The 27,891-nt window shown below is 37.6% G+C and overlaps 5 protein-coding genes across 5 annotated transcripts in view; 1 reads left to right on the top strand and 4 right to left on the bottom strand.

Moving 5' to 3' along the window:
* The window catches only part of LOC143919146 (uncharacterized), a 1,208,594-nt gene that overhangs the window by 386,876 nt on the left and 793,827 nt on the right, over positions 1-27,891 (bottom strand). The window lies entirely within an intron of this gene.
* LOC143919113 (uncharacterized) overlaps positions 1-27,891 on the top strand; it is a 213,940-nt gene that overhangs the window by 3,418 nt on the left and 182,631 nt on the right. The gene's annotated exons all lie outside the window — the stretch shown is intronic.
* LOC143919098 (uncharacterized) lies at positions 255-3,844 on the bottom strand. The gene is made up of 2 exons (XM_077441285.1): positions 3,639-3,844; positions 255-3,566 (listed from the first exon to the last, which is right to left on the bottom strand). Exons 1-2 carry the CDS (start codon positions 3,750-3,752, stop codon positions 2,127-2,129), a joined length of 1,554 nt encoding a protein of 517 aa, XP_077297411.1. The 5' UTR covers positions 3,753-3,844; the 3' UTR covers positions 255-2,126.
* On the bottom strand, positions 8,998-11,657 carry LOC143919116 (uncharacterized). Its single transcript, XM_077441305.1, has 2 exons — positions 11,133-11,657; positions 8,998-11,056 (listed from the first exon to the last, which is right to left on the bottom strand). Exons 1-2 carry the CDS (start codon positions 11,244-11,246, stop codon positions 9,950-9,952), a joined length of 1,221 nt encoding a protein of 406 aa, XP_077297431.1. The 5' UTR covers positions 11,247-11,657; the 3' UTR covers positions 8,998-9,949.
* On the bottom strand, positions 22,265-26,810 carry LOC143919066 (zinc finger MYM-type protein 1-like). Its single transcript, XM_077441249.1, has 2 exons — positions 23,259-26,810; positions 22,265-22,381 (listed from the first exon to the last, which is right to left on the bottom strand). Exon 1 carries the CDS (start codon positions 26,230-26,232, stop codon positions 23,398-23,400), a length of 2,835 nt encoding a protein of 944 aa, XP_077297375.1. The 5' UTR covers positions 26,233-26,810; the 3' UTR covers positions 22,265-22,381; positions 23,259-23,397.

Genomic DNA, 27,891 nt, shown 5'->3' with positions numbered 1-27,891 from the left:
TTCCCAAAAATATTCTTATCTGCAGCGCGTTTATCGTATGTTTAACGGAGAGCTGAATGAGGTTGATCTATTTGGTATTTCCCTACATCAATTCAGGTCTAACATCAAGATAATCTTGACCGATTGATTCATTTCTTCTCCTATTCTATTTTTCCAATATTTTTATACTTTAGTTTAGTTATGTAATGTGCTATTTAATCATATTATAGCTTTCATTCTTTTCCTTTTCATTTGTTTATTTTGTATTTACCTTTTTCATTTGTTTTATATTTGTAAATTTCAATTTCTTCTTATATTCTATTTTATAACCTTTTCCAAATATGTTAATACTATAGTTTAATTATGCAATGTTCTACATATTTTGTCATGCCTTTATTCTTTACTTTTTAATTTGTTTTCCTTATATTTATCTTTTTCATTTTTGTAAAAATCTATTATTGGACTCGGATGTTACATATATTATTTATTTACTATTTGTTTTTTTATACATATCTATGTACATCCTGTCTGTTGATTTTTCAATAAATAAAATAAAAAATAAAACCGATAATAACATTCGACAGTTACACGGGTCATGACATAGATGCAACTGCTACAATAAAAGTTATGAAGATTTAAACGGGTCATGTGATCGGATCATCTTAAATTAAAATCCCCTAATAAATTATAATAGATAATATTTACATAGATTTGAATTGCATGTGTGATTTTAGAGTCTTGAAACAATAAAGATTTTGAAGAAGTTTACTTATTTTTGTCAGATATAAGTATGTACATATGTAGTTTAATAGCTAATTATACATATTAAATCCTACAAATAATAATGTATTAACATGTATACACACTGATGCATACATATAAGAACATACACATATGCACATATACACAAAGAAAAATAAACATTTACAAATTCAAACAGAGGTGTTGCCTTACAGGTACCAGAAATTTATCACTATTACAAGTATATTTCTAATTTCATCTGGCAGCTTAATATAAGTAAAAACACTTCCATACATATTTTTTTCCTACTCTTATTTAATTTTAAATTCTGTAATTTATTGCTACCTCTAATGATATAATTGCATTATACATAAATGATTTTCCTTGATCTATAAAGCACTCCTACTTTCTTAGATACTATTTTAAATATGGCGCTAAAAACATCATTGCACAAAACTTTAGAATATAAACATTATTTAAAAATGGTGTCTCAAAAGAAAGTTTATATGTGAATTCAGAGCGTTATGTGGAGATGTTAGACGACTTCTTGGTGCCTGAACTGCAAAACTTTCCTGGCTATAACCAAAGAACATGGTTCCAGCAGGACGGAGCAACGTCAACGTCCAATACGTCTCTGCCACGAGTTCGTGAAATTTTCTCAGGCTAATTGATCTCCAGGAGAGGTGACATAAATTGGCCTCCACGCACTCCTGATTTAACCCCTATGGACTTTATCCTATGGGGTTATCTTAAATCTGAAGATTACGTCAATAAACCGACTTCCCTGGCGCATTTGAAAGAAAATATCCGTCACGAAATGGCAGCCATCACTGAGTCCACCTGCCGAGCCGTCATAAGTAATTTTACTGTTCGATTAAATGAGTGGCGCGAACGCGAGGGTCTATATTTGGACGGTATTATTTTTGAGAAATAAATTCCCAAGTTGTGTACTTTAATAATTAATAAACATTTTTTCGATACACGGCTTACTATTTTTTTAATCGATCCACTAAATATATACTTTCTTTTGATACAACTTGTATAATAAACACTCTTTTTATTACAAACCTCCTTTATGGTTCACTTACGATTACGATTACAATAGAATACCTCAAAATGTTCGAAATACTACCCTTTTGAATAAAAAAGAGTATTTTCAAAGTAGGGGACCTTTTACCGAGAAATTGTGAGAATTCAAGATATTTACGGGGGTCGCGATTTGAATTACCGTTACTGTATATATACATATATATATTTTTATTATTCCACCATATGAGAATTTTCATGTCGTACGAGGTCACATTTTTGGATAAATGATTTTAAACAAATATCACATTTGTATGATTGTATTTTTCATGTTTCACATGGGTAGATTTATGGAAAAACGATTTTAAACAAATGTCACATTAGTGTGGTTTTATCTCAGTGTGTAATTTTTCATGTGAAACGAGAGTAGATTTATGAGAAAATGATTTTAAACAAATTTCACACTTGTAAGGCTTTTCCACCGTGTGAGAACTTAAATGTATTACCAGTTTATCCTTTCGAATAAATGATTTTAAACAAATGTTACATTTGTATGGTTTTATCCCAGTATGTAATTTTTCATGTGAAACGAGGCTAGATTTATGAGAAAATGATTTTAAACAAATTTCACATTTGTGTGGTTTAATCCCAGAATGCAATTTTTCATGTGACAGGAGGCTAGATTTTTGAGTAAATGATTTTAAACAAATGTCACATTTGTAAGGCTTTTCTCCTGTGTGAGATCTTAAATGTATTACCAGTTTATCTTTTCGAATAAATGATTTTAAACAAATGTCACATTTGTATGGTTGTATCCCAGTATGTAATTTCTCATGGGAAACGAGGCTAGATTTATGAGAAAATGATTTTAAACAAATTTCACATTTGTGTGGTTTTATCCCAGAATGCAATTTTTTATGTGATTTAAAGGTAGATTTATGAGAAAATGATTTTAAACAAATTTCACATTTGTGTGGTCTTATCTCAGTATGCAATATTACATGTGATTTAAGGCTAGATTTTTCAGAAAATGACTTTGAACACATTTCACACTTGTAAGGCTTGTCACCTGTGTGAGATCTTAAATGCATCACAAGTCTATCTTTTCGTATAAATGATTTTAAACAAACGTCACAATTGTAAGGCTTTTCCCCCATGTGAGACCTTAAATGTAACACAAGTCCATATTTTTGGATAAATGATTTTAAACAAATGTCACATTTGTATGATTGTATCCCAGGATGAAATTTTTTATGTGTCACGAGGCTAGATTTATGGAAAATCGATTTTACACAAATGTCACATTTGTGTGGTTTTATCCCAGAATGCGCTTTTTTATGTAACCTGAGACTAAATTTTCGAGTAAATGATTTTAAACAAATTTCACACTTGTAAGGCTTTTCCCCCGTATGAGACCTTAAATGTGATACAAGTTCATATTTATGAATAAACGATTTTAAACAAGTGTCACATTTGTGTGGTTTTATCCCAGTATGCAATTTTTCATGTAATTTAAGGCTAGATTTTCGAGTATACGATTTTAAACAAATTTCACATTTGAACGGCTTTTCTCTAGTATGTAAAACAAGTTTTGTACTAATTTCACAATTTTTTTGTTGAATTGTCGGTAATGAAGTCTCATCGTCCCATATTAAATCTTCCAACAAAACTTCCTCAGTCTTGATCTTCAGGCAATCATCTAACCTCACTTGAGATGTTTCATTGCTTCGTAAACAAGCCTTTCGAAAGCTGATTAATGATTCCAGATTGGTCTTACACGAAATACACACCGTGTTCGGCAACCCGTCGTCTCTTTTAACCTGCAGATGGAAGAAGTAGAAGAGTTAACCAATTGGGTGCACAATAATTGTAACCTGTAACCAGCAACCGACCTGAATTTGACAGCAGGTCCGAATGCGTTGCTCCAGACGCTCTGGATGAGGTTCGCCGAAGATGGAGACGGAAGAGTCAGCCGGAGCTGGTCCAAGACAAAGCCTGCACTCCATCGTCCCTGTATTTAACGTTCCTGACAGCAACCAGATCGACTTGCCTTCGCCTAATTATTTGTTAGTGACATCTTTTGACTAAATTTGGTACTACGTAGTAATACCAACTTTCAGGTAACTAGGCAATTGCTCACTGACAATTCGTACTATTTGCAAACTATTTGCATTCGTACTATTTGTAACTATTTGCGCACAGGCAATTCCTCAAAGTCTAAAGACAGTGTCAACCAGAACTGTTGAGAGGAGGTACAGAAAATGCGGGTGACCGCACTGACAGTCAAAAAGTCTATCCTAATCCTTTCCTTTTGGGCATGCTTGGGTATAATTCCCTTGAACTTCGGAGAAACTTCTCGTGAATTCGTTTCGTTCTCCAGCTACTACGTGGTAATACGTGATGCCCGTTGTTGCTGGAACAGTTGGGACTTTATGTCCCTAATAATTATGTGCGTGGTAGACATCGTCATTTGATGGTTGTACCTGCTGCTCGCACAGTTCTTTTTCGAATGGCTCCTATTCCAAGAGCTATTCGACTTCTCAATGAAATCGTTGCTGCCGTCCCTGAATGTGATATTTTCCACCTCGGGGAGCGTAGATTATCGGATATTATTTTAACATATTTATCTGGTAACCTGCCCTCATCATTACTTTCTTAATTTTAATGTGATGTATGAGTGGAATCTTAATCTACTTTCTTCCATTTGGGCCTCGCTGTGATTTTATTTTTAAAAAATATTATGGAAAAAGCCAAAAAAACGCCTCAGGCGAAAATTTTTTTCCAAAAATCTTCACATGGTCAACAAAAATCGACCATCAAACTGTGTCACTAAAAAACTATCAATTAACTTAATTTCTACCGACTATCTATGTACATAATGTACGTTATAGCAATAAATAAAGTTTTGGGATCATGCGATAATTCGAACTCGGAATCGACCACTGATCACGTTTACATAATATAGAAAAATGTGTGTGGCTTTGTGTGCCTGAGTGTGTGTTTCTGTGTGTCTTTTTATTATTTTATATATGTATATTAGTGCTTCCAATCCCGGAAGGTTACTTCAGCACCGGGATTGCGGTGCTGGGAATTTCCGATCCCGGGATCCCGGTGCTATCACCGGGATTTCATATGTATAAGAAAAAAAAGTTCAATTTGCATGTTTTCATATTTCAAAAACGTGCAATTGCATTTTGCAAACTCTCCCGATGTTTCACGCAAAAAAATACTCCCATATTGGCATTCTAATTTTGGGAGTTTGGCTACATTCTTTAAATTTTTGGTATGCATCCACACCCATCCACACCCCTGAACGTATTAAGCTGAAAATTTATATTTGTATTCTTTATGTACTAAATTTGATAAGGTTTTGGTCAGAAAGCAATTTTAATAAATAACTAAAACTTTTTTTGGACCGAATTCGTTACACATGAAGTTTAAATCCATCTCGTTCGTTGTTTAGGGAGACGTCTGCAAATAAAATAAAAATACGAGAAATAAAATCATTTGTTATTGAACCGATAAAGTAAAATATTAATTTAAAACCTTTCCTGAAAACAAAAAATATACTATGGAGGATGAACGAATGAGACGACTGGCATGTTAATGCACGTGTTTATTATATGACAGCTGAAGACAGAGTGAGTAGTAGCTCTCCGAACCCAGCCGAGTTGGTTCCCACTCGCAGGAAGGCAACCAAACTCGACCATGTCGTATAAGCGAGCCGCCACATCACTCCCCCCCCAGCATCAGCGATACCAAAATTACAAAGAAACAAATTTTACAATAGAAAAAAAATTATTGTTACACAAAGAGAAAAAATTATTGAGTGGGGAGAAAAAAATTGTTGACGTGGGTCATCCGCTGTGTAGGTGTACCGCCATGAATGGTCGGTACATTCGAGGGCGGTGACGTCGCGAGCAGGACGGTGGCTGGTCCGATGGTCACGCGATGCGATGCTGCGGCGGCGCCGCTCTTCCGAGGCTGATGTCGGTTGGTGGGGCGGCGGGGGCGGCAGGGGCATCGCATCGCGCGACCATGCGTGTTCAAATCACGTCGGGGTCACCAGTATGGAGGATGAACGAATGAGACGACTGGCATGTTAATGCACGTGTTTATTATATGACAGCTGAAGACAGAGTGGGTAGCGGCTCTCCGAACCCAGCCGGGTTGGTCCCCACTCGCAGGAAGGCAACCAAACTCGACCATGTCGTATAAGCGAGCCGCCACAATACGAAGTTTCGGTTATACATCTATATAAAAATAAACGTTATACATCTGTTTTTGAGACAAAATAAAGTAAAGGGGACCTTTCTAACGATTCGCTCCATAGGATGAACAATTTCTAAGAATTTTACCCGAGGCATTCCACTTAAAAACCAAAATATACTTGCTTCGAAATAATAAAATCTTTTTTTTTCAAAGCACATAGCAGCGATTATTTTATTAGTTTACCCAAAAGTAACATACATAAGAAATAAACGTAGCATTCATAGGTTCGTAGTATATCATTAATCATTAAATTCATAATATTTTCTAAATTCACACTATTCCTTAATTTGGGGGGGGGAGTGCCTCCCTACGCCCCCCCCCCCAAATTATGTCCCTGAAAACAATGCATAATATTTTCAATTAATGTTAATCGAAAATCTGGATTTTGGTTAGGGGGCCCCTATCGTATATTTCTTTATACATGGATGTGTCTACATAGATTAGGAATAGATTTTATATTCGGAAACTGTTTAAAATTGTGTATTTAAATCTTACTATATCGTCGAAGTATAATCAAATGTTATTTTGAAAGTATGAAGTAAATTTAAATCGAAGGTTGATGATGAATCGTCCTATCAAAATTGTTTTAAGCAATTCAGTTTATACTATTCACGGAAATTTGTTTATTCCCATTTTTATTTCAGTAGGTAGTTGTTACATAGGTAATATATACTTAATCTTGAGGTTGGAAATGTGCCCAGCAAAAGGGCCCACGCAAATATTGAAACTTACATTTCGAGCCTAATAGAAAAAGTTAACCGATCCTTGGTATGTTAAAGCATGTATTAGTTGTTTGTGTATATCGTAAGAAATTTTTTTTGTTGAAATACCCAAACTTTAGGTCTCAAAGTGCAATATCCTATAAATTTTTACACACATGAAATAGTTAAAGTTATTTAATTTTACTGAGGGCCCATATTTTCCAACAGATAGTGGGGCCCACATGCCATCGGGCATGTTCGCTTGAATGGCCAGTCCGCCACTGTCTGTACGGCTCAATATAGAATTTTGTTTCGAGACTTTCTTATATTCCTCAAATACATGTATGTAGATTAAGTCATGGGTTGGTCACACCCGAATTTTTATATATATCTTCATACTTTGTAAATTATATACGTTTTTACCTTTTATTAATAATTAATTAAAGTTTTATTTTTATTTCGTATTTAAAATGTTTTATTTATATCGTTACACAAATTTTTTTTAAGACGAGTAATTCTTTGTTATTCTCAAAATTATATGACTTAAATATTAATCAGCTAATCACTCACCATATTAAAGTTTATCTCTTTAACTAAAATAATTTAATAGTTTTATTCAATCCCTTTTAGTATACTCTTACAAAATTTCATCATCGATTTTTTTTATTCGGTGATACTTCAATGATTCAATGTGGAAATCACTTATTTCATGTGTTTTTTTTTTGTTTTTTACGACAATGAATATATATTTTTGTTATGATTGTTTTAAATGCTATTAAAATTATATTTGAATGCCTTTATATATAATAAATGCTATTTTAATAAATGGGACGTATTTCAACCCAATTACCTGACTTTTATTTCAATTTAAAACCGAAAAACCAAGGTGGACGATAAATCGTAAGCATTCAAATGACGATGACAATTCATATTTTCGACTCATATTTCAGATATGTGCTGTAGGGCTACCAAAATGCTTGGATTTGTTCTGCGCAATTCTCACTACTTCCAAGATCTGAATATAATGATATTACTTTATTGTTCGCTTGTCCGGAGCATATTGGAGTTTGGGTCTGTAATTTGGAGTCCTACTGAAATTAAATTATCTCTATTGATAGAAAGAGTCCAGAAGAAATTTCTACGTATTGTATGGGTATTATCCGTATTTATTTCCCACAGCGTTTCTGCAAGGTACCTTGGGCTTTAATTCTTTGGCTTCTAGAAGGATTGTTGCCATTTCCAAATACTTCTTTGGAGTTTTAAATGGAGTTGTTGACAATCCTTCGATTTTATCAGAGCTTAAGTTTTGGGCTACTGAGACCGGCAGAGCGCTGCGTAATCGACGACTCTTTCAACCTATCTTTGCAAGAACGTCTACTTTCAAGAACTCGTCACTGGTGGAAGCTATCAGGTTCCTTAATGTGATTGATGAGCATTTTGACCTGTTCAACTGTCATGTTGATGAGCTGGTTAGTTTCTTGAGATTCAATACGAGACTATTTGAATGAGATGAATGATTGGAATTTTTATTGCTTTTTCTTTGTTATTTTCTTTTTTTTTGTAAGACCGGTGTGACGCTTTGGGGCAACCTGTCAGGTCATTTTATTGTTGTTATTATTTTAAAATAATAAATTAAATAAATAAATAAATAAATATGGATGTCAAGCTTCTCTGAAATAAAATCATTTGTGCATTATTTTGTGGAGCGAATAGCTGGTTACAGGGACGAGTAAGAGATGATGACATTATTAACATTATCCTCAAAAGCTTATCTTATATTTTCCATATATGACTTTTGTGTAAACGAGATTAATGCAGACAAGTTTTGATAAATGTACAAAATCAAGCCTTGTACATATTGTAGCAGTTGCAAAGGGTAAACGGACTACTAGTCGAATGTGAACCGGTCACAGGACAACTGGTCGCTCTAGTTCGGTCACTCGTGATCATCCGTCACGCTAAAACTGGACACACGCTAAAATCGGTCAATCAGTTTTCTCATGACCGATTTTAGGGTGTGACCATTTTTAGTGTGACGGGTGATCACGTGTGACCGATCTAGAGCGACCGGTTGTCCTGTGACTGGTAAACATTTGACTAGTAATCACCGAACCAATAAAAGTTATGAAAAATTATACTTTAGATTTAAACAGGTCATGTGATCGTATCATCTTAAATTAAAAACCGTAATAAATTATAATATATAATATTTAGATTTAAATAGGATGTGTGATTTTAGAGTATTGAAACAATAAAGATTTTGTTTGTTTGTTTATTTATGTAAGATATAAGTATGTATGTAGTTTAATAAGTAATTATACATATTAAATCCTACAAATAATAATGTATTAACATATATACACACTGATGCACACATATATGTATATATACATATGGACAAATAGGTACACAAGAAATCAAAATAACCATTTACAAATTTATACAGCGGTGTTGCCTTGCAGGTTCCAGAAATTTATCACTTTTACAAGTATATTTCTAATTTCATCTGGCAGTTTATTATAAGTGAAAAACTTCCATACATATGTTTTTCCTACTCTTATTTAATTTTAAATTCTGTAATTTATTGCTACCTCTAATGCTATATTAATACAGACCCCGAGGCTATTTACTTTTACGAGAATTTTTCTCAATAAAACCGTTTTATTTCTTCCGTACAACTCCCATTAGAGAGCGCTTTTTTGCTGGTCGTCGTGCACAAAGTCCTGCTTGTCGAAGTCGTCTCCTTATAGTATCGACGATGATGTCATTTCTAGTCGTTTGTATGAATTCTCCTCTAATATCCTGGGCAGTTTTCAAGCGATCCCTTTAGCATGAACGTTTTATCATGCGATTTTCTTGGGGGTTGTTTTTTTACGATACGACTGCCTGGTTTGCGATTACCGGGTACCGTTTCTCGATTATTTTTGAGGAAACGTGCTAAAGTTTTCCGTTGACATCTCAACAGCTTTTTTTTTTCGTGTGGACAATTCTCTTGAAGATAGCGAAATTATTTGCCAATTTTTCGCCACTCGAAATTCGCACAAGAACTTAATAGAATACCTCACAATGTTCGAAATACTACCCTTTTGAAGTAGGGGACCTTCTACCGAGAAATTGAGAGAATTCAAAATATTTAGGGGGGTTGCGATTTCAATTTATGAGAATTTTCCAATATTCCACCTTATGAGAATTTTCATGTCGCACGAGGTCACATTTTTGGATAAATGATTTTAAACAAATATCACATTTGTATGATTGTATTTTTCATGTTTCACAAGGGCAGATTTATGGTAAAACGATTTTAAACAAATGTCACATTTGTGTGATTTTATCCCAGTATGCGTTGTTTTATGTAACATGAGGTTACACTTTTTAGAAAATGATTTTAAACAAATTTCACACTTGTAAGGCTTTTCCCCCATGTGAAACCTTAAATGTAACACAACATCATATTTTCGATAAAATGATTTTAAACAAATTTCACATTTGTGTGGTTTTTTCCCAGTATGTATTTTTTGATGGAACCTGAGGTTAGATTTTTGAGCAAATGATTTTAAACAAATATCACACTGGTAAGACTTTTCTCCCGTGTGAGATCTTAAATGTAGCACAAGTTTATATTTATGAATAAACGATTTTAAACAAGTGTCACATTTATATGGTTTTATCCCAGTATGCAATTTTTCATGTAATTTAAGGCTAGATTTTCGAGTATACGATTTTAAACAAATGTCACATTTGTATGGTTTTAACCCAGTATGCAATTTTTTATGTGACTCGAGTTTAGATTTATGAGAAAATGATTTTATACAAATTTCACATTTGTGTGGTTTTTTCCCAGTATGTATTTTTTGATGCAACCTGAGGTTAGATTTTTGGGCAAATGATTTTAAACAAATATCACACTGGTAAGGCTTTTCTCCCGTGTGAGATCTTAAATGTAGCACAAGTTCATATTTATGAATAAACGATTTTAAACAAGTGTCACATTTATATGGTTTTATCCCAGTATGCAATTTTTCATGTAATTTAAGGCTAGATTTTCGAGTATACGATTTTAAACAAATTTCACATTTGAACGGCTTTTCTCTAGTATGTAAAACAAGTTTTGTACTAATTTCACAATTTTTTTGTTGAATTGTCGGTAATGAAGTCTCATCGTCCCATATTAAATCTTCCAACAAAACTTCCTCAGTCTTGATCTTCAGGCAATCATCTAACCTCACTTGAGATGTTTCGTTGCTTCGTAAACAAGCCTTTCGAAAGCTGATTAACAATTCCAGATTGTTCTTACACGAAATACACACTATGTCTGGCAGCCCATCGTCTCTCTTAACCTGCAGATGAGAAAAGGTGGGAATAAGAGTTAACCAATTGGGTCCACAATAGTTATAACCTGTAACCAGCACTGACATCAATTTGACAGCAGGTCCGAATGCGTTGCTCCAGACGCTCTGGATGAGGATCTCCGAAGATGGAGACGGAAGAGTCGGCCGGAGCTGGTCCAAGACAAAGCCTGCACTCCATCGTCCTTGTATTTAACGTTCCTGACAGCAACCAGATCGACTTGCCTTCGCCTAATTATTTGTTAGTGACATCGTTTGACTAAATTTGGTACTACGTAGCAATACCAACTTTTAGGTAACTGGGCAACTCGCTCAGTGGCGTAGCGAAGGGGGGGGGTCCGAATAAGGGGGGGTCGAAAATAAGATAAAGACTTTGGGGGATATTTACAACCAAGATGTATTTTGTGGGCCTTGCATTCTAACTGGAGAGTTGGAAATATGGTGGAAATATATAAGTACTAGTGAAAATCGACCAAAAAATGCACTAGCTGCAATTGCAATTTGCAATCCTTCAATATTCCTCAATATTTACATACTTCCAGTGGCGGCTCGTGATAATTTTTAGTGGCGGGGCTGCACTGAAAAGATGTCTAAAAAATGTCACCATAATTATTCTATCATGTCATAACAGGACATAATAAGCACAATTTTTGGCGTACGACCACTTACATGTGGATTTAAGTATTATTGAAAAAAAAACTAGCAAAATTCACCACCCATTAAAGGGGTGCGTCCAAACGCGATGAAGATTTCGAAAAATACGCTGGTACTCCAGTAAGATTGCTAAAAAAAATTCGAGCTTGCTGGTTTCGCGACGCGGATTAAAAAAAACCCTAAAACCTTTCAAAAACTTAACCCCCTAATTCGTAACGAAAAACATTAACCTGTTGACAATGCATCGATACATCGGTTGTTTCATCTGCCATAACAGCTAGATAAGTTGCTTTTTTTATTTCAGCACTTATTTGTTCCCTACACACGTTCAAAATACAATCTAAAAGTTAATTTTGAATAGTTTTTGATGTCCCTTTAAAAACCGAAAAAGTTTGAAAATGTTTTTTTAAAGAATCGTCGAAATTTTGTGAATATTCTAGAAGCCCCCGAAAAACTCCTGGATTTTTTGAATTATCTGTTTCATCGTGTCCCCTCATTGGCATTTCAAATTTACCGCAAAATTTAACGCAATCAATAATTTTAAATAAAACATCCCGATTTTTTTTTGACGTTTTCGTTATGCTTATCTATTTCCCGCCGACAAGCTTCCCAAAATCGTGAGATTACACACATTTTTTAAGTGTTCGACACTTCCCTCGTGTTTTTAAATTTATCGTTTAAATGTTTTAAGTCAATAACTCCTGTTTTCGTCCATGATGCTTCGCCTGGCGACACGCCTCCAAACAAAAGACACGGATAACAAAATAACGCGTTTTTTTCTGTACATCTCGTTAACCAATTGTATTTTTTATAAATGTCTGGATTAAATTTTCGCGAGTAACTAAAAGATCTACTAGTTGCAGGCTGTGAAATAATTAAATTGGGCGTGAGGCAGCCTAATGCTTTTATAGCGACTTCTTCGGTAAGTTCTAGTCGCGAAAAGTGCAAATTTTTTTTCACTTTTGTTCTTCCATTTTTAAAAGAAAAAAAATCTTAATATATTTAAATAAAAATTACGAGAAAAAGTTAAACAGATTTGAAAAAAGTTTGCTGTTATCAAAATGAAAACGACTCACCGAAGTTTTGATGAGGGATCGTACACAACCAATTAAGAGTAACGAAAACGAATAAAGCTGTGATCGTGCGATTCAACTAATCAAATGTAAGATAAAGCGCGCGAAATCTTACACAAACTGACAGATGAATGTCGTTTAACAGGCGAAGGCTGCTGACTATCCAGCCCAAAACGGCAGAGTGAGTGAAAGAGAAAGAGCTATCTGCAGTTGCAAATAGCTCTTTCTCTTTCTCGTTCCGAAACTCCGGGCTGCGTGGCGGTCAGGGCGGCGCTGTAAAACTTTACAGCCAGTACAGCAACATTTTAATTCATCTGTCACCATACAAGTTAGTGGGGTCTTCGAAACGGTCAACATTACTTACAATATCACCCTTTTGGATATGGGTGATATTGTAAGTAATATTTACTCTGTCGAAGGCCCCAATAGTTCGTCAATCCAACTAATAAAAAAAATATCATTAATAAATAAAATATTAAATGTATTATTAAACATATATCTTAGAATTTTATAGGAAGGGCTGCAGCCCGGCAGCCCATTAGGACGAGCCGCCACTGCATACTTCTAAAAATTCTAGCAACACTTCCGGTGACAACAGCCACAAGTGAACGGGGCTTTTCCAAACTACTTGCTTCATTTAATATTCATAGGGATATGAATGTTAGTGCGCAAAAAATATTAGATATGTTTACAATAAAGACGCGAAGATTGGATCTGTGAATTTCGTACTTTTTTAAAGTATTCATTATTTTTATTTTATTTGAATTTTGTTCATACCATATTTTATTACCTATTTACTTTATTTTTATGTTGTGATTTTATATTAATTAAATATAAATTATCTTGCCTTTTTTCCTGTCAAAACCCCCCCCCTTGACAATATCCTGGCTACGCCACTGAACTCGCTCACTGACAATTCGTACCAAAGTATTTGCGCAAAGGCAATCCTTTTGGCAATTCCTTTGAAGCTGAAGACAGTGTCGACCAGAACTGTTGAGAGTTGAGAGTACAGAAAATACGGTGGCACGACAAATCAGCGCAAACCAACTTAGCGCAGACAACTGAGCGCAACGACAACTCAACGGATGACAATTCAGCGCAAAATCAATTTTTTCGATAAGTTTTAAATGCGTTTTCGAAAATAATTACTCTATTGAAATTGTCGGCCATATGTATATCTACATGATAATTTTATAAATGCGAATAAAATTTATTTGATACTCTTTGAGCCTTGAAATATTTCGCAAGCAGGGTTTCTTAACTAAGGCCGCAAAAATTTATTGCCGCAGGGTTTCTAAGCCGGGCAGCAATTTTTTTTTCAAATAGTTTTTTAGCCATCCAAACTCTTACGTATGCAGGGTTTCTAAGTTAAAGTTCGCAAATGGGCTTTGCTTTTATTATTGCCCAACTATGTTCCGCGGAACAGTAGTGTTCCACGGAACCTGAATAGGTGTTCCGCGAAAATTGTACTATTGTTGTATAGGCTGCAACACATTTAAACAATTTCTATCTCAAATTGAAAGGCGAGTGATGGTCGATCTCCACTGATGTTTATGAAGTCAAGAATCCAAGCACATACAGGCGAAGAGTTTGAATAATAATTGGATACGTAAATAAAAATTGTAATATTAAGTATTACAATATAAGGTGAAAGCATTACAATTTTTAATACGAGATAAAATTCAACTTTGGATTTCATCAGTTGAATCTAATAATTTGGATTGTTTTCTAGCCTTAGATGAATTACGAGTCATATCTAATATATTGTAACGTTACATAGAGAGACGCCCTGTAGACCGGTGACGTCATGGTGACGCCGACCAATGGTGGAGTCGGGCGTTGCGGCCAATGGCTGCACCCGACTCCTTGACCAATGACTATACATGTTTACGTGTCATAACGTGTATGCGCTGAGCGCTGAATATTTATAAGTATGGTGCGCTCTCGAACGGTGGCATTCGGATCCTGACCTCCACCGGACGAGCAGCAATAAAGACTTGGAACCTGCCTGCGTGTTTTCTTGTACCTCGACCTGACTCCACTTACCTCTGAATACTCTTCACTGGTGTCAGAAGTGGGATCTACATGGTTGGGACAAGGAGCCACAAAGGTGCGGATTCGAGGTCTTCATCGCTGCCGGAAGAAATGGAGCCGAATCGAGAACAAAGCCCTGGGGAGCCGAGCAACGAAGGACGGAGACGGGAGGAGCCGAGGAGCCGGGAGGAGTCGGGAGGAGCTGAGGAGCCGGGTGTCGAGGAGCCGGGTGCCAAGGACACCGGAGCCGAGCTACAAGGAGCTAAGCCAGGGAATGGCGAGCTGCCAAGAGCAGGTCCAGTCCCTGCAAAACACCTTCGCCACGTTTTTGCAGTCCTGGGAGAAGTCTGCGACACCAACGCAGCCGAAAGCCAACGTACATCCAGAACCACCGAGGAGATCAGAGGTATGTTACGAGGACAGGCGGACCACACAGCGAGACACCTATGGGGTGCGGCAACATTCCCACCGGTACGACTACACCACGTTCGACGGTACTGAACGGTGGAAGGACTTCCTCAACCACTTCGAGTTTGCTGCACGGCTGAACAAGGAGACGACGAACCTGGAGGACCGACTGTGCTGCCAACTCCGAGGTGCGGCCGCCATTTTCGCCAGTCAGCTGCCATCGACGCTGAGCTACGACGAATTGACGGAAGAGCTGGCACAACGTTTCAGACGACAGGGCACACCGACTGCATGCCATGCGGCAGCGGAACAGAGAAGATGGAGTGCGGAAGAACCAGCCGCGGACCACGTAGACGCGATACGAGCCCTCTGCGAAGACATGCTGGAGGGCGTCCACACGAACGCCGAAGCAGTCGAACGCATGACCGTGTGCATAGCGGCGAACTCCTTCACGTACCCCAGTCTACGGGCCAAACTTGGCGCGCTCCGGATCACCCCGACTACAGCGGACGTGATAACCAGAGCCGACGCAACACGACAAGCCGTCATCTTCGAAGCGAAGGAACAACGGTCGGCACAACCAACGTCGAGAACAGTACGTCCCGACGCGGGAGCGTTCAGACCATCTCGACCGGCCGTGCGACCCCCACGATGGGTGTCATCGGACCAGACAGCGCGACCAGCCACTACTACTCCGACGTGCTGGAACTGCGGACAAACGGGACACATTAGCCGGTTGTGCCGTAAGAAGAGGGTCCGGAAGCTGGAGCCAACGAACGACGAGGATGAAGACGACGACGAGGAGGCGGCTTCGGGAAACGAGCAGTGATCGGCCTGTTACGGGTCAGACCGATCACCGGTGCACGCAAAACACCCGGAGTGAACAAACTGGACGTCAGCGGCACGGCCGGCTCGTTTGTCGTGAAAGGAGAGATCGGAGGCGTGCCGTGTCGAATGGTGGGGGACACCGGGGCGTGCATCACGGTGATCAACCCGGAACTGTTCGCGAAGATCTCTCCTAAGGATTACACCGTCGTGAAGGGCCATTACAGCAGAGCGCGGTAAGCGGCGGGCCAAACCATCAAGATCCACCGATGGATACGGGCAGTGGCGGACTGGCCATACAAGCGAACATGCCCGATGGCATGGGGGCCCCACTATCTTTTAGAAAATATGGGCCCTCAGTAAAATTAAATAACTTTTTAACTACTTCACGTGTGTAAAAATTTATAGGATATTGCACTTTGGGACATAAAGTTTGGGTATTTCAACAAAACAAATTTCTTACGACATACACAAACAACTAATACCAGCTTTAACAGCGCAAGGATCGGTTAACTTTTTTTATTAGGCTCGAAATGTAAGTTTCAACATTTACGTGGGCCCTTTTGCCGGGCCCATTTCCAACCTCAAGATTATGTATATACCAATATCTATGTAACGACTACCTACTGAAATAAAAATGGGAATAAACGAATTTCTGTGAATAATATAAACTGAATTGCTTAAATCAATTTTGATAGGACAATTCATTATCAACCAGCGATTTAAATTTACTTCATACTTTCAAAATAACATTTGATTATACATACTTCGACGATATAGTAAGATTTAAATACACAATTTTAAATAGTGGAAGAAAAATCCGGTAAACTGCCAACAGGAGTAAAATGTCACTTTCAATCAACGGGTGTTCACGAAATTTTATATATCAAGCATTAGGTTTATTATTATAGATATGAAATGTCAGTTCAATACGTCGAAAAGTTTCCGAGAAAAAAATAAAAATACCTCGATCTTATAGGGTAAAAGTACTACTTCCGGTTGAGATAAAAATAATTTTATATATACGAATACATATATAAAATAATAAAAAGATACAGAAACACACACTCAGACACACAGAGCCGCATTTTTCTATATTATGTAAACGTGATCAGTAGAGGTAGGATAGTCACAGTGCTATCCATTGTTCCATTGTTGTAAATCCTTTGTAAAAAAGGTTCGGCAAACCTTTAACAATGCATTTACAACCTTTGAACAATACGCGGCACCTTCTGGGTCCGGTGACTAGTGATCAGTGATCGATTCTGAGTTCGAATTTTCGCTTGTTGTTATTACGTACATATGTACATAGGTAAAGTGAAAAGACAATCGGTAGAAATTAAGTTAATTGATAGTTTTTTAGTGACTCAGTTTGATGGTCTATTTATTTTGTTGACCATGTGAAGATTTTTGGAAAAAATTTTTCGCCTGCGGCGCTTTTTACATAATATTTTTTTATAATGATTTTTTCAAAAATTAGTTATAAAATATGAAAAAAATAAGGGTATTTTTGAAAAAATATTATATAAAAAGCTAAAATTTTCATATTTTATAACTCAATAGGGGGTATGCAAAGAATATTTTCCATTTTTATTCCGATATAAAAAAGATTTTTTAAAAAAATATTCAATTTTGCATTCTTACCTAGGACAAGGGTTAAAACTAAATATACAATGTAATTTATGGATCTATGGGCTTTTGCCATTTTTCTTGTACCTAAATTTGTTTATTCCATTTTTTAAAATTCCATTTATTTTTTACCCTTGATTTTTAGCGTGATGGAAAGAAGACAATTTTGTTATATGGGGGGGAGGGGGGACAAATTTTTGTAACCCCGGGGGCCCCCTTTGACTCCTGGCATGCACTGATTTCAGTCCCAGTCCGCCACTGGATACGGGTGACCCTTAATCTGCAGGGCGAAAAGTTTCCGTGGAACGTAGCGGTGGCGGATATCCAGGATCCCATATTGTTGGGACTGGACGCACTGAGACATGTCCGAGCTACGTTCGAGTTGGGCGGAGAGGAGAAGTGTATCATCAGGGGCGTGCAACGCGAGAAAGGGAAGAAAAACGCACCTGCTGTTAAGAGCATCCGCGGGGAAGTACCCCACCCGAAGATCACGGCGTTACTCGAGAGGGCCGATATTCTGTCAGAAGAGAAACGGCGCCTCGAGACCATGATTCGGGAAAATCAGAAAGCGTTCGCCCGGGACGAGAAGGACCAAGGAAGGACCACCAAGGCGGTCCACACCATCGACGTGGGAGACGCGAAGCCGATGAAACAGCCGCCGAGAAGGATACCGCTAGCACGGAAAGAGGAAGTACGCGCTATGATCGACGACTTACTGAAGCAGGGCGCGATAGAACCGGGGCACGGGCCGTGGGCGTCACCGGTAGTTCCGGTCGCCAAAAAGGACGGGTCGCTAAGGATGTGCGTGGACTACCGGAAACTGAACACCGTCACCAAAATAGATTCACACCCCATCCCGAGGATCGACGACACTTTCGACCAGTTGAACGGAGCGAGCTACTTCAGCACACTGGATCTGCAGAGCGGATTCTGGCAGGTACCGGTCGCCCCGGAAGACCGCGAGAAGACAGCGTTCGTAACAGAGTTCGGTCTGTTTCAGTTCAAAGTGATGCCATTCGGGTTGTGTAACGCGCCAGCGACGTTCGTACGGTTAATGACAAAAGTGGTCGGTGACATAAGCAATGTCCTCGTGTATCTAGACGACATTATCGTGCACAGCAAAACTTACGACGAACACTTGGTGCATTTAAACAATGTGTTCGAACGGATACAGGCAGCCGGCATTAAATTGAATGCAGACAAGTGTCGATTGTGCTGCCGCGAGGTCGAATTTCTGGGACACCGAGTGTCAGCCGAAAGAATTTCGACAGATCCGAAGAAAGTCCAAACCGTGCGGGACTGGACGACTCCGAAAACACAAACCCAAATGCGCAGCTTCCTGGGACTGGCCACGTACTACCGAAAATTTGTGCGCAATTTCGCCGAGATCGCGAAACCACTCCATCAGCTAACGGAAAAAGGGCGCGAGTTCAAGTGGACACCGACGTGCGAACAAGCGTTCGAAAAATTGAAAGAAGCGCTGACTACCACGCCAATTATGTCGTATCCCCAGCCGGGAGAGCGATATGTGTTGGACACCGACGCCAGTCAACATAGCATCGGTGCAGTTTTGTCTCAAGTTCAAGGGGGGGTGGAGAAAGTGATCGGGTATTTCAGCCGGACAATGAACAAACCCGAACAAAACTATTGCGTGACCCGAAAAGAACTATTGGCGGCAATTAAAGCCATTCAACACTTCCACCACTACCTATCGGGCTCGAAGTTCACGTTACGAACCGACCACTCAGCGTTAACGTGGCTGAAGAACTTCAAAAGACCGGAGGGCCAGTTGGCGAGGTGGCTGGAAATTCTGGGCCAGTACAACGTGACCATCATTCATCGACCGGGGATAAAGCACGGGAACGCGGACGCACTATCGCGAAGGCCGTGTACGGAAGAGTGTCCCAAATGCTCACGAGCAGAGACAACCGATCAAGAAAACGACTCGGCCCGAACGGAACCAGTAGAACCCGCAGAACCGGAAGCACGAGTAGCCCTCGTAGGGATCTTGCCCAACGAGATGACAAACTCGACGATCGACAAAATCGTCGAGTGGAAGAACGCCGGAACGAGACCACCGTGGGAAACAGTATCTGCTGAGGAGCAGGAACTGAAAATACTGTGGACCCAATGGGACGCATTGGAGGTGGAAGGCGGTAAGCTGTACCGGAGATGGGAGAACACCGCGGGAACACGTCACACAAAGCAGCTGGTGGTGCCGACTGAGAAGATACCCGAAATCATGTGGGAGATGCACAACGCGCCCACGGGGGGCCACTTCGGTATCAATAAAACGTACCAAAACGTGCGCCAAAAATATTACTGGCCGACGTGTCGAATCGACGTCACCCAGTGGTGCGAACGATGCGCACAGTGCGGGGCCCACAACGGACCACACCGAAGGAATCGCGGGGCACTTCAACCGTACCTTTCGGGGACGCCACTACAACGAATGGCAGTCGACATTCTGGGTCCACTCCCGGCCACCGAACGAGGAAACCGATACATACTGGTGGCCATGGACTACTTCACGAAGTGGCCGGAAGCGATTCCACTACCGAACCAGGAGGCAGAGACCGTAGCAGACGCCCTGGTAGAACAAGTGTTCACGCGGCTAGGCGTCCCGAACGAGCTGCACTCTGACCAGGGACGAAACTTCGAGTCGAAGTTGTTCCGTCAGGCACTGGACCAGCTGGGCGTACACAAAACGAGACCAACACCATACCGACCTCAGTCCGATGGAATGGTCGAGCGACTCAATCGAACCATGCGGGCGCACTTGACGAAGTTCGTCAACGACGAGCAGGACGACTGGGACACGCTGGTTCCGCACTTCCTCATGGCATATAGAGCGGCCCAACACGATGCGACAGGAGCATCACCAGCAGCCATGATGTACGGACGAGAACTGCGCATGCCGGCGGACCTACTATATGGGGGCCCTCCACCAGACAGCGAACCTCAGGATCCACACCGATATACCACGAAGTTGACCGAAGACATGGCCAAGGTACATCGGTTCGCCAGAGCCCACCTCCGGATGCAGAATAGCCGTATGAAGACGCGATACGACGTCCGCAGAACCGAACCGGCGTACGAAACAGGTGACCGAGTATGGCCAAGACTCCAGGGCTTTCACCAAAGCTGCAATCGCTGTGGGAAGGACCGTACACCATAGTGACCAAACTTAGTGACGTAGTTTATAGGATACGCAGGGAATTCGACGGCTCAAACCGATTAATGGTGGTGCACCTGGATAGACTCGCAAGGTATAAGGCCGTCGAATATTGACTGTAATTATGTGTAACTGATTTGAAATTGTAATTAATTGGAGGGAGCCGTTTTGTTCTTGTAATTGTATCCGTAATCTTAACTGTAGTTATAACTAAGTGCAACTGTAATTGTATGTAACTGTTTTGTAATTGTTTTAAGTGTAACTTTAAATTAATGGGTCGATCGGGACGATCTCTCTTAAGAAGGGGGTTATGTAACGTTACATAGAGAGACGCCCCGTAGACCGGTGACGTCATGGTGACGCCGACCAATGGTGGAGTCGGGCGTTGCGGCCAATGGCTGCACCCGACTCCTTGACCAATGACTATACATGTTTACGTGTCATAACGTGTATGCGCTGAGCGCTGAATATTTATAAGTATGGTGCGCTCTCGAACGGTGGCATTTGGATCCTGAACTCCACCGGACGAGCAGCAATAAAGACTTGGAACCTGCCTGCGTGTTTTCTTGTACCTCGACCTGACTCCACTTACCTCTGAATACTCTTCAATATAATTTCGACAGAGACTTTGTATGTAAGTATTTTTGGTTGGGAACAAAACAAAGTTTCTATTACGACGATTCGATCTTTTTTTCGATTCAAATAAATTTAATAAAACAACAAATGAATATTTACTATAAAATTCGCGATTTGTATGCTGTTTATATTTCAAATACTGAGCGAAGCCGGGTAAAACGACTAGTTACATCTATTTAAACGATCAATTATAAATTGGGATTTATTTCCGCGAAGTAAGATTTCGAAATACTTATATAAATATATTTATAAAATTGCATTATGATACAGTTCTTTTCTTTTTTAAACATACCATATGAATTAAAAAAAAATTACCAAAATCTAAAACTAGTAAGCATTCAAATGACGATGACAATTCATATGGATGTCAAGCTTTTCTGAAATAAAATCATTTGTGCATTATTTTGTGTTACAGGGACGAGTAAGAGATGATGAAATTATAAACAATATCCTCATTAACTTATCTTATATTTTCCATATAGGAGTTTTGTGTAAATGAGATTAATGTAGACAAGTTTTGAGAAATGTACCAAGCCTTTGAGTGTCTATCCTGACATGATAACAATATTCGACAGTTACACGGGTCATGACATAGATGCAACTGCTACAATAAAATTTATGAAGAATTATACTTTAGATTTAAACAGGTCATGTGATCGCATCATCTTAAATTAAAAACCGTAATAAATTATAACATTTAGATTTCAATAGGATGTGTGATTTTAGAGTATTGAAACAATAAAGATTTTGTTTGTTTATTTATTTATGTAAGATATAAGTATGTAGTTTAATAGCTAATTATACATATTGAATCCTACAAATAATAATGTATTAACATATACACAATGCTGCATACATATATGTACATACAGCAGTGGCGGACTGGCCATACAAGCGAACATGCCCGATGGCATGTGGGCCCCACTATCTGTTAGAAAATATGGGCCTTCAGTAAAATTAAATAACTTTTTAACTATTTCACGTGTGTAAAAATTTATAGGATATTGCACCTTGGGACCTAAAGTTTCGGTATTTCAACAAAATAAATTTCTTACGATATACACAAACAACTAATACCTGCTTTAACAGCCCAAGGATCGGTTAACTTTTTTTATTAGGCTCGAAAGTTTCAACATTTGCGTGGGCCCTTTTGCTGGGCCCATTTCTAACCTCAATATTATGTATATACCAATACCTATGTAACAACTACCTACTGAAATAAACAAATTTCCGTGAATAATATAAACTGAATTGCTTAAAACAATTTTGATAGGACGATTCATCATCAACCAGCGATTTAAATTTACTTCATACTTTCAAAATAACATTTGATTATACTTTGACGATTTAAATACACAATTTTAAAGTTTCCGAATATAAAATCTATTCGTAATCTAGACACATCCATGTATATAGAAATATAGGATAGGGGCCCCCTCCCCAAAATCCCGATTTTCGCATGATCACAAAACTTTATCTATTGTTATTACGTACATATGTATGTATGCAGTGGCGGACTGGGACTGAAATTAGTACATGCCAGGAGTCAAAGGGGGCCCCCAGGGTTAAAAAAAATTTTTCCTCCCCCCCCCCCATATATAAAAAAAAAATCTTTTTTTTTTATCACGCTAAAAATCTAGGGTAAAAAATAAATCAAATTTTCAAAAATGCACGAATCAAAAATAAAAATTGCAATTATATTTTGCAATTTTTATTTTTATTTTTATTAATTAGAATATACACATACTACACGTCTTACTGGCAATTAACAGAAATACAAAATGTATATAGGAAACTTTATTTACAAGATAGGACTGAACCGAGATTCAACAAGGACATACACATAAAATACATAATTATAAAAGAATAATAAAAAATCTAAAAGAAAAATTGGAAAATTAAGAGTATATTAGCAAACGTTTGAGTCCTTTCGACGCTTGTGCATATCTGTTAATAATTTCTTCTGCATCCAAATCATCTAACATTTGCTTCTCAATAGAAAGGAACATAAAATTTTCTAAATTTTCTTCAGACAACGTATTTCTCAGTCTGTTCTTAATTATTTTTAATTTTGAAAACGTCCTCTCACATTGCACTTGTGTAACTGAGAGTGTGGAGACGATTTTGTATAATTCATATAGGTTATCATACGCTTTGTCGTGTAGTCTGTTCGACGATAAAATTTTTAAAACGCACGATGGACATGTTCTGCAAGTTTTACAGCTGCTGCTGTCATCCTCACTCTCACTAATTTGAAGTAATAGCTTCAATATATCAAAATTTGAGGCAAATGAAACCAATTCTAATTTTACATTGCCTCTTTTGATTAGTGGAAAGAACTTCACAACACCATCCAATGCAATATCATCAAGGCCTTTTTCTGCAATAATTTTAAAATTAGCTGGGTCCAACCAAGATAAATCTTTATACAACTGCTTGTGATGTATAAATCGTGATTGTAGCGATTGGACAATGCGATCCATTATAAGGTTAAATACAGTTATTCGAAAATCAGCCAGAGGATCCGAAGAATTTCCTTCATCATTAGTTACTTCATCTGCCATTCTTTTCTTCTTCCTTTGTCTTTTAACAGGCAACGCTGTTTCTATAGAATCAATTTCCAATGTTTGATTTTCATCCATATTAATCATTGAAATCATATCATTACATATTGTTACGAATTCGAAAGCCTTACTGTGAACATTATGGAATGTTCTTTTCTGTTCCATCAACTTTGTTGTTGCTGTATCTACCAAACTCCATGCAGTAAACATATCTAAACAATTTGTTTGTAAATAACTAGACAAGGGGGCTGTGGTTTCAAATATGTACAAGTAAGTAAATGCTGTCAATATGGTTTCAAACTTTTGAAGACTCTGGAGTAAATAAGTGGCTTCGTGCTTCGTTTTTGCATCAAACTTGTCTGAATCCTGTATCATTGATAAGCATGTAAGTAGATTTACGAAAGTACTAGCAGTGGGATCATTAAAATGTCCAAATATTGTTGTTGCTGCATTAGATTTTCCCGACCACCTGGTTTCACCAATTAGTTTTAATCTTTTCATCTTTTCTTGCCCCAGTTGTTTTTCAACAACTCCTATCCACACAGACATTCTCTTATATGATCCATTTATAAAAGTTGCTAAATTTTGAAGCAAATTAAAAAAAGAAACTGCAGACACACAACATTTTGTGGTTTCAGTTACTACCAAATTTAAGACATGGGCATAACACCATATATGAACATGTTGATCTGCCATGTTAGCAAGTTTACTCTGCAAACCATTATACTCTCCATGGTAGCTTGCAGCACCATCGGTGCTATCAGATATACAATTTTTAGGGTCAATATTAAGATGTTGCAACTTTTCAGTCAATAAATTAAAAAGTCCCTGTCCTGTACCATCATTACACGGCACAATTGAAAGTAGGCGCTCATAGACAATGCTTTTATGCACATACCGAATAATGATGCTAAATTGATCGATGATTGTATTATCCTGTGTTGAATCAACCTGGATAGAATAATATTTTGCTTCAAAAACTTCATGACTAATTCTTTCTGGAATCATAGTTTTCATAATATGGATTAACCTATTAACAGTTGTTTTGCTCAAGTAGGTAATTAGTCCACCACGGCCTTTATTTCCCGCCTTTCCTTGGTGCTTAAGTCGTTTCATTCTTTGATATGACTTTTTTTGCACTGCAGAAACGTGAGCTGCTATAATGGTGTCATATTTTGCCATCAACTGCACTGAAGCCAAAAAATTACCATGATTCGAAGCTTCATCATCCAGAGTATAGGCCGATTCATTTCTGTGACTTCGAAAAGAAACTGCTTGCTTGCCTAACATCTTTATGATGTCTATAATCCTCATGACAATACTTCTTTGCTTTAGTACCTTTTCTTTCTTTTGAATTAATGATGACGCAAAAAAATTATCTAATGTTCCATTATTAACCACACTGATATATTGATGAACATTTCGCACATGGGTTGTTGTCGATTCGTGCACAGCCAAGTTCTGGCTAATACGTCTGTAGTCACTAAAGCCATGTACAAATGATGATGAATCCGATTTGGGACACTCAAACGCTAAGCAATATGAACAATATAAGCACTTATTTTCTATGTTATATGTTAGCCAATTTCTTGGGACTGAATCATTCATAGTGTTTCTCTCATATAATCGAGCATCAAATGGTAGATCACTTACAGGCTGAAATGGATGTTCAGCAAAAAATTGTTTCAGATTGTCTCGCGATGGATATTGAAATATTCCAGTAGTACATTTTTTTTCTTGTGTAGGTTCAATAACATCATGTGCCTCAGAATTTATGTCTGAAGTAATATCTAATTCCTTGTCACTAGTTGAAACTATAGGTATATGCGCGGATGTTGCAACTATAGGAAATATAGTCTGTACAGATACCGGAATAATGAAGCCTGAAGTACTGGGCCTGGGTTGATTAATATAGGATGCACTTATTCTTGTCTCTATATCCAAAGAATTTCTTTCTTGTTCTTGCAACTCACTTGTCAATACATCATCGCCATGAGTATTGTTTCTTGTTTCTTGATTATTTGTTGCGCAACTGGACATTGATGCGGGAAGTGGTTGTGGTACTATAAAATCTGTAATAGATCTGCAATACTTGGCTGACTTCTGTTTTTTTGTTTCTTGGCGTTCTTTGCGTTTTAGTGATCCAGATTTATACCTTCTCTTTTCCATGTTAATAGGGGTAATATATCTGAAAATCAAAACCGATTTATATTTTTGCAAAGCAGTTTCTTCTCTTTTTGTTTTTACAGGGTTTATTATACGATTTTTTTAATTCTTCGTATTAATAAGGATTTTCATTCAATTATAATTATATTTTTAATCGATGCTAATTACAAATTCTTTATATGTAAAATAACACTGCTCTACACGAAAAATGGTTCAGAGACCAGATATGAATTTTCTTATAGATATATTTACAGTGAACCCGAATCTGGTAATAAAAAATGTTGGTTGGCCCGAGATTCGGAGATACATACATATGTATATGTGTTTTTTAAATCGCGCGATTTTTCTATATCTTGGTGTTGTTCGGTCGATGTCTCAAAATCTGTCAATTTACTGTTCAAAATGAATATTGGAATCTATAGTCGGGTATTTTATCTTTCATTTGTAGTACTTTTCAGCTTTCAAATCTCTCTAAATAGTCGTCCAGTTCAAAAAGTCCAAATCAAAAGTCAAAAGTACGTATTTTCATTTGGGATTTTTTCCCATTGTTAATACTATTTTATATTGAGTATTTTCTATTGAAACATGTTTATTGAGATAGTGTTCTGGCCACACTATTTTTTTTTTCGTTTAAAAGGGTTAATCGGAAGTGTGCTGAATTTTAAATCATTTTGAACAGGAAATTGACAGATTTTGAGACATCGACCGAACAACACCAAGATATAGAAAAATCGCGTGATTTAAAAAACACATATATCTCGGAATCTCTAGCCAATCAACATTTTTTATTACCAGATTCGTGTTCATTGGGCATAGATCTATAAGAAAACTCATATCTCGTCTCTGAACCAAAAAAAAGTCGTCATTTGTCGAACATTGTAATCAACGGGACTATATAATATTATGTTTTTGTAGTTAATATATGTTCAATTCATCATCCAAGACTATTATAAAACGATTGAATCCACAATTAAATCGACTACCATGGCAGGTGTTGTCAATTGACTTTTAAATATTTAAATTATTATGGTATAGTAAGAAGATTATAAATGATGTTCAATCGAACACCTCGTATCTGAATCAAAGAACTACATAATTTTATATGCAAAAGTTATAAATATTTGAAACGAATTCAATGAATATAACGAGCCTATCCCTTTAATTGTTTGGTTTTCGGGATTAAGGATTTCGTATGGTTACAATTATTTTTTTAACTGATGCTAATTGTAAATGCCTCTAAATGTAATTTTATATTCCCCATGGGTTTTACCAAACTTTTAAAAAAAAGGGAATATACCAAAATGTATTATGGATGATCCTACTATGATGCTATCAGTTTATTTTTAAATGGCCAACATTTGCATCGATTTACCTGCTTACACAATAAGGGTGTCTCGATACCTGGAAAACATCATGTAATACATTTTTTTACGCAGCGAACAATCAACAATTAACTATAATTATTATTTAATTGTCATGTCTATAGAAAAATTTATGTTATGAATAGATGATCTTGCAATTGACAATAATACCCATGTCAAAATAACAATTTTAGCAAGTTTCATATTTATGCACCGGAAGACAAAAATGATTAGTAAAAATACGTTTTAGCAAAAGTGGACTTTTCGCTACCTTTTCGAAATAAAGGAAAAACCACAATTT

This window comes from Arctopsyche grandis, chromosome 11, assembly GCF_051622035.1.
Source record: "Arctopsyche grandis isolate Sample6627 chromosome 11, ASM5162203v2, whole genome shotgun sequence".
Lineage (NCBI taxonomy): Eukaryota > Metazoa > Arthropoda > Insecta > Trichoptera > Hydropsychidae > Arctopsyche > Arctopsyche grandis.
Note: the sequence above shows the minus strand (reverse complement) of the source record. Positions and strands in the feature narration are given on the sequence as shown.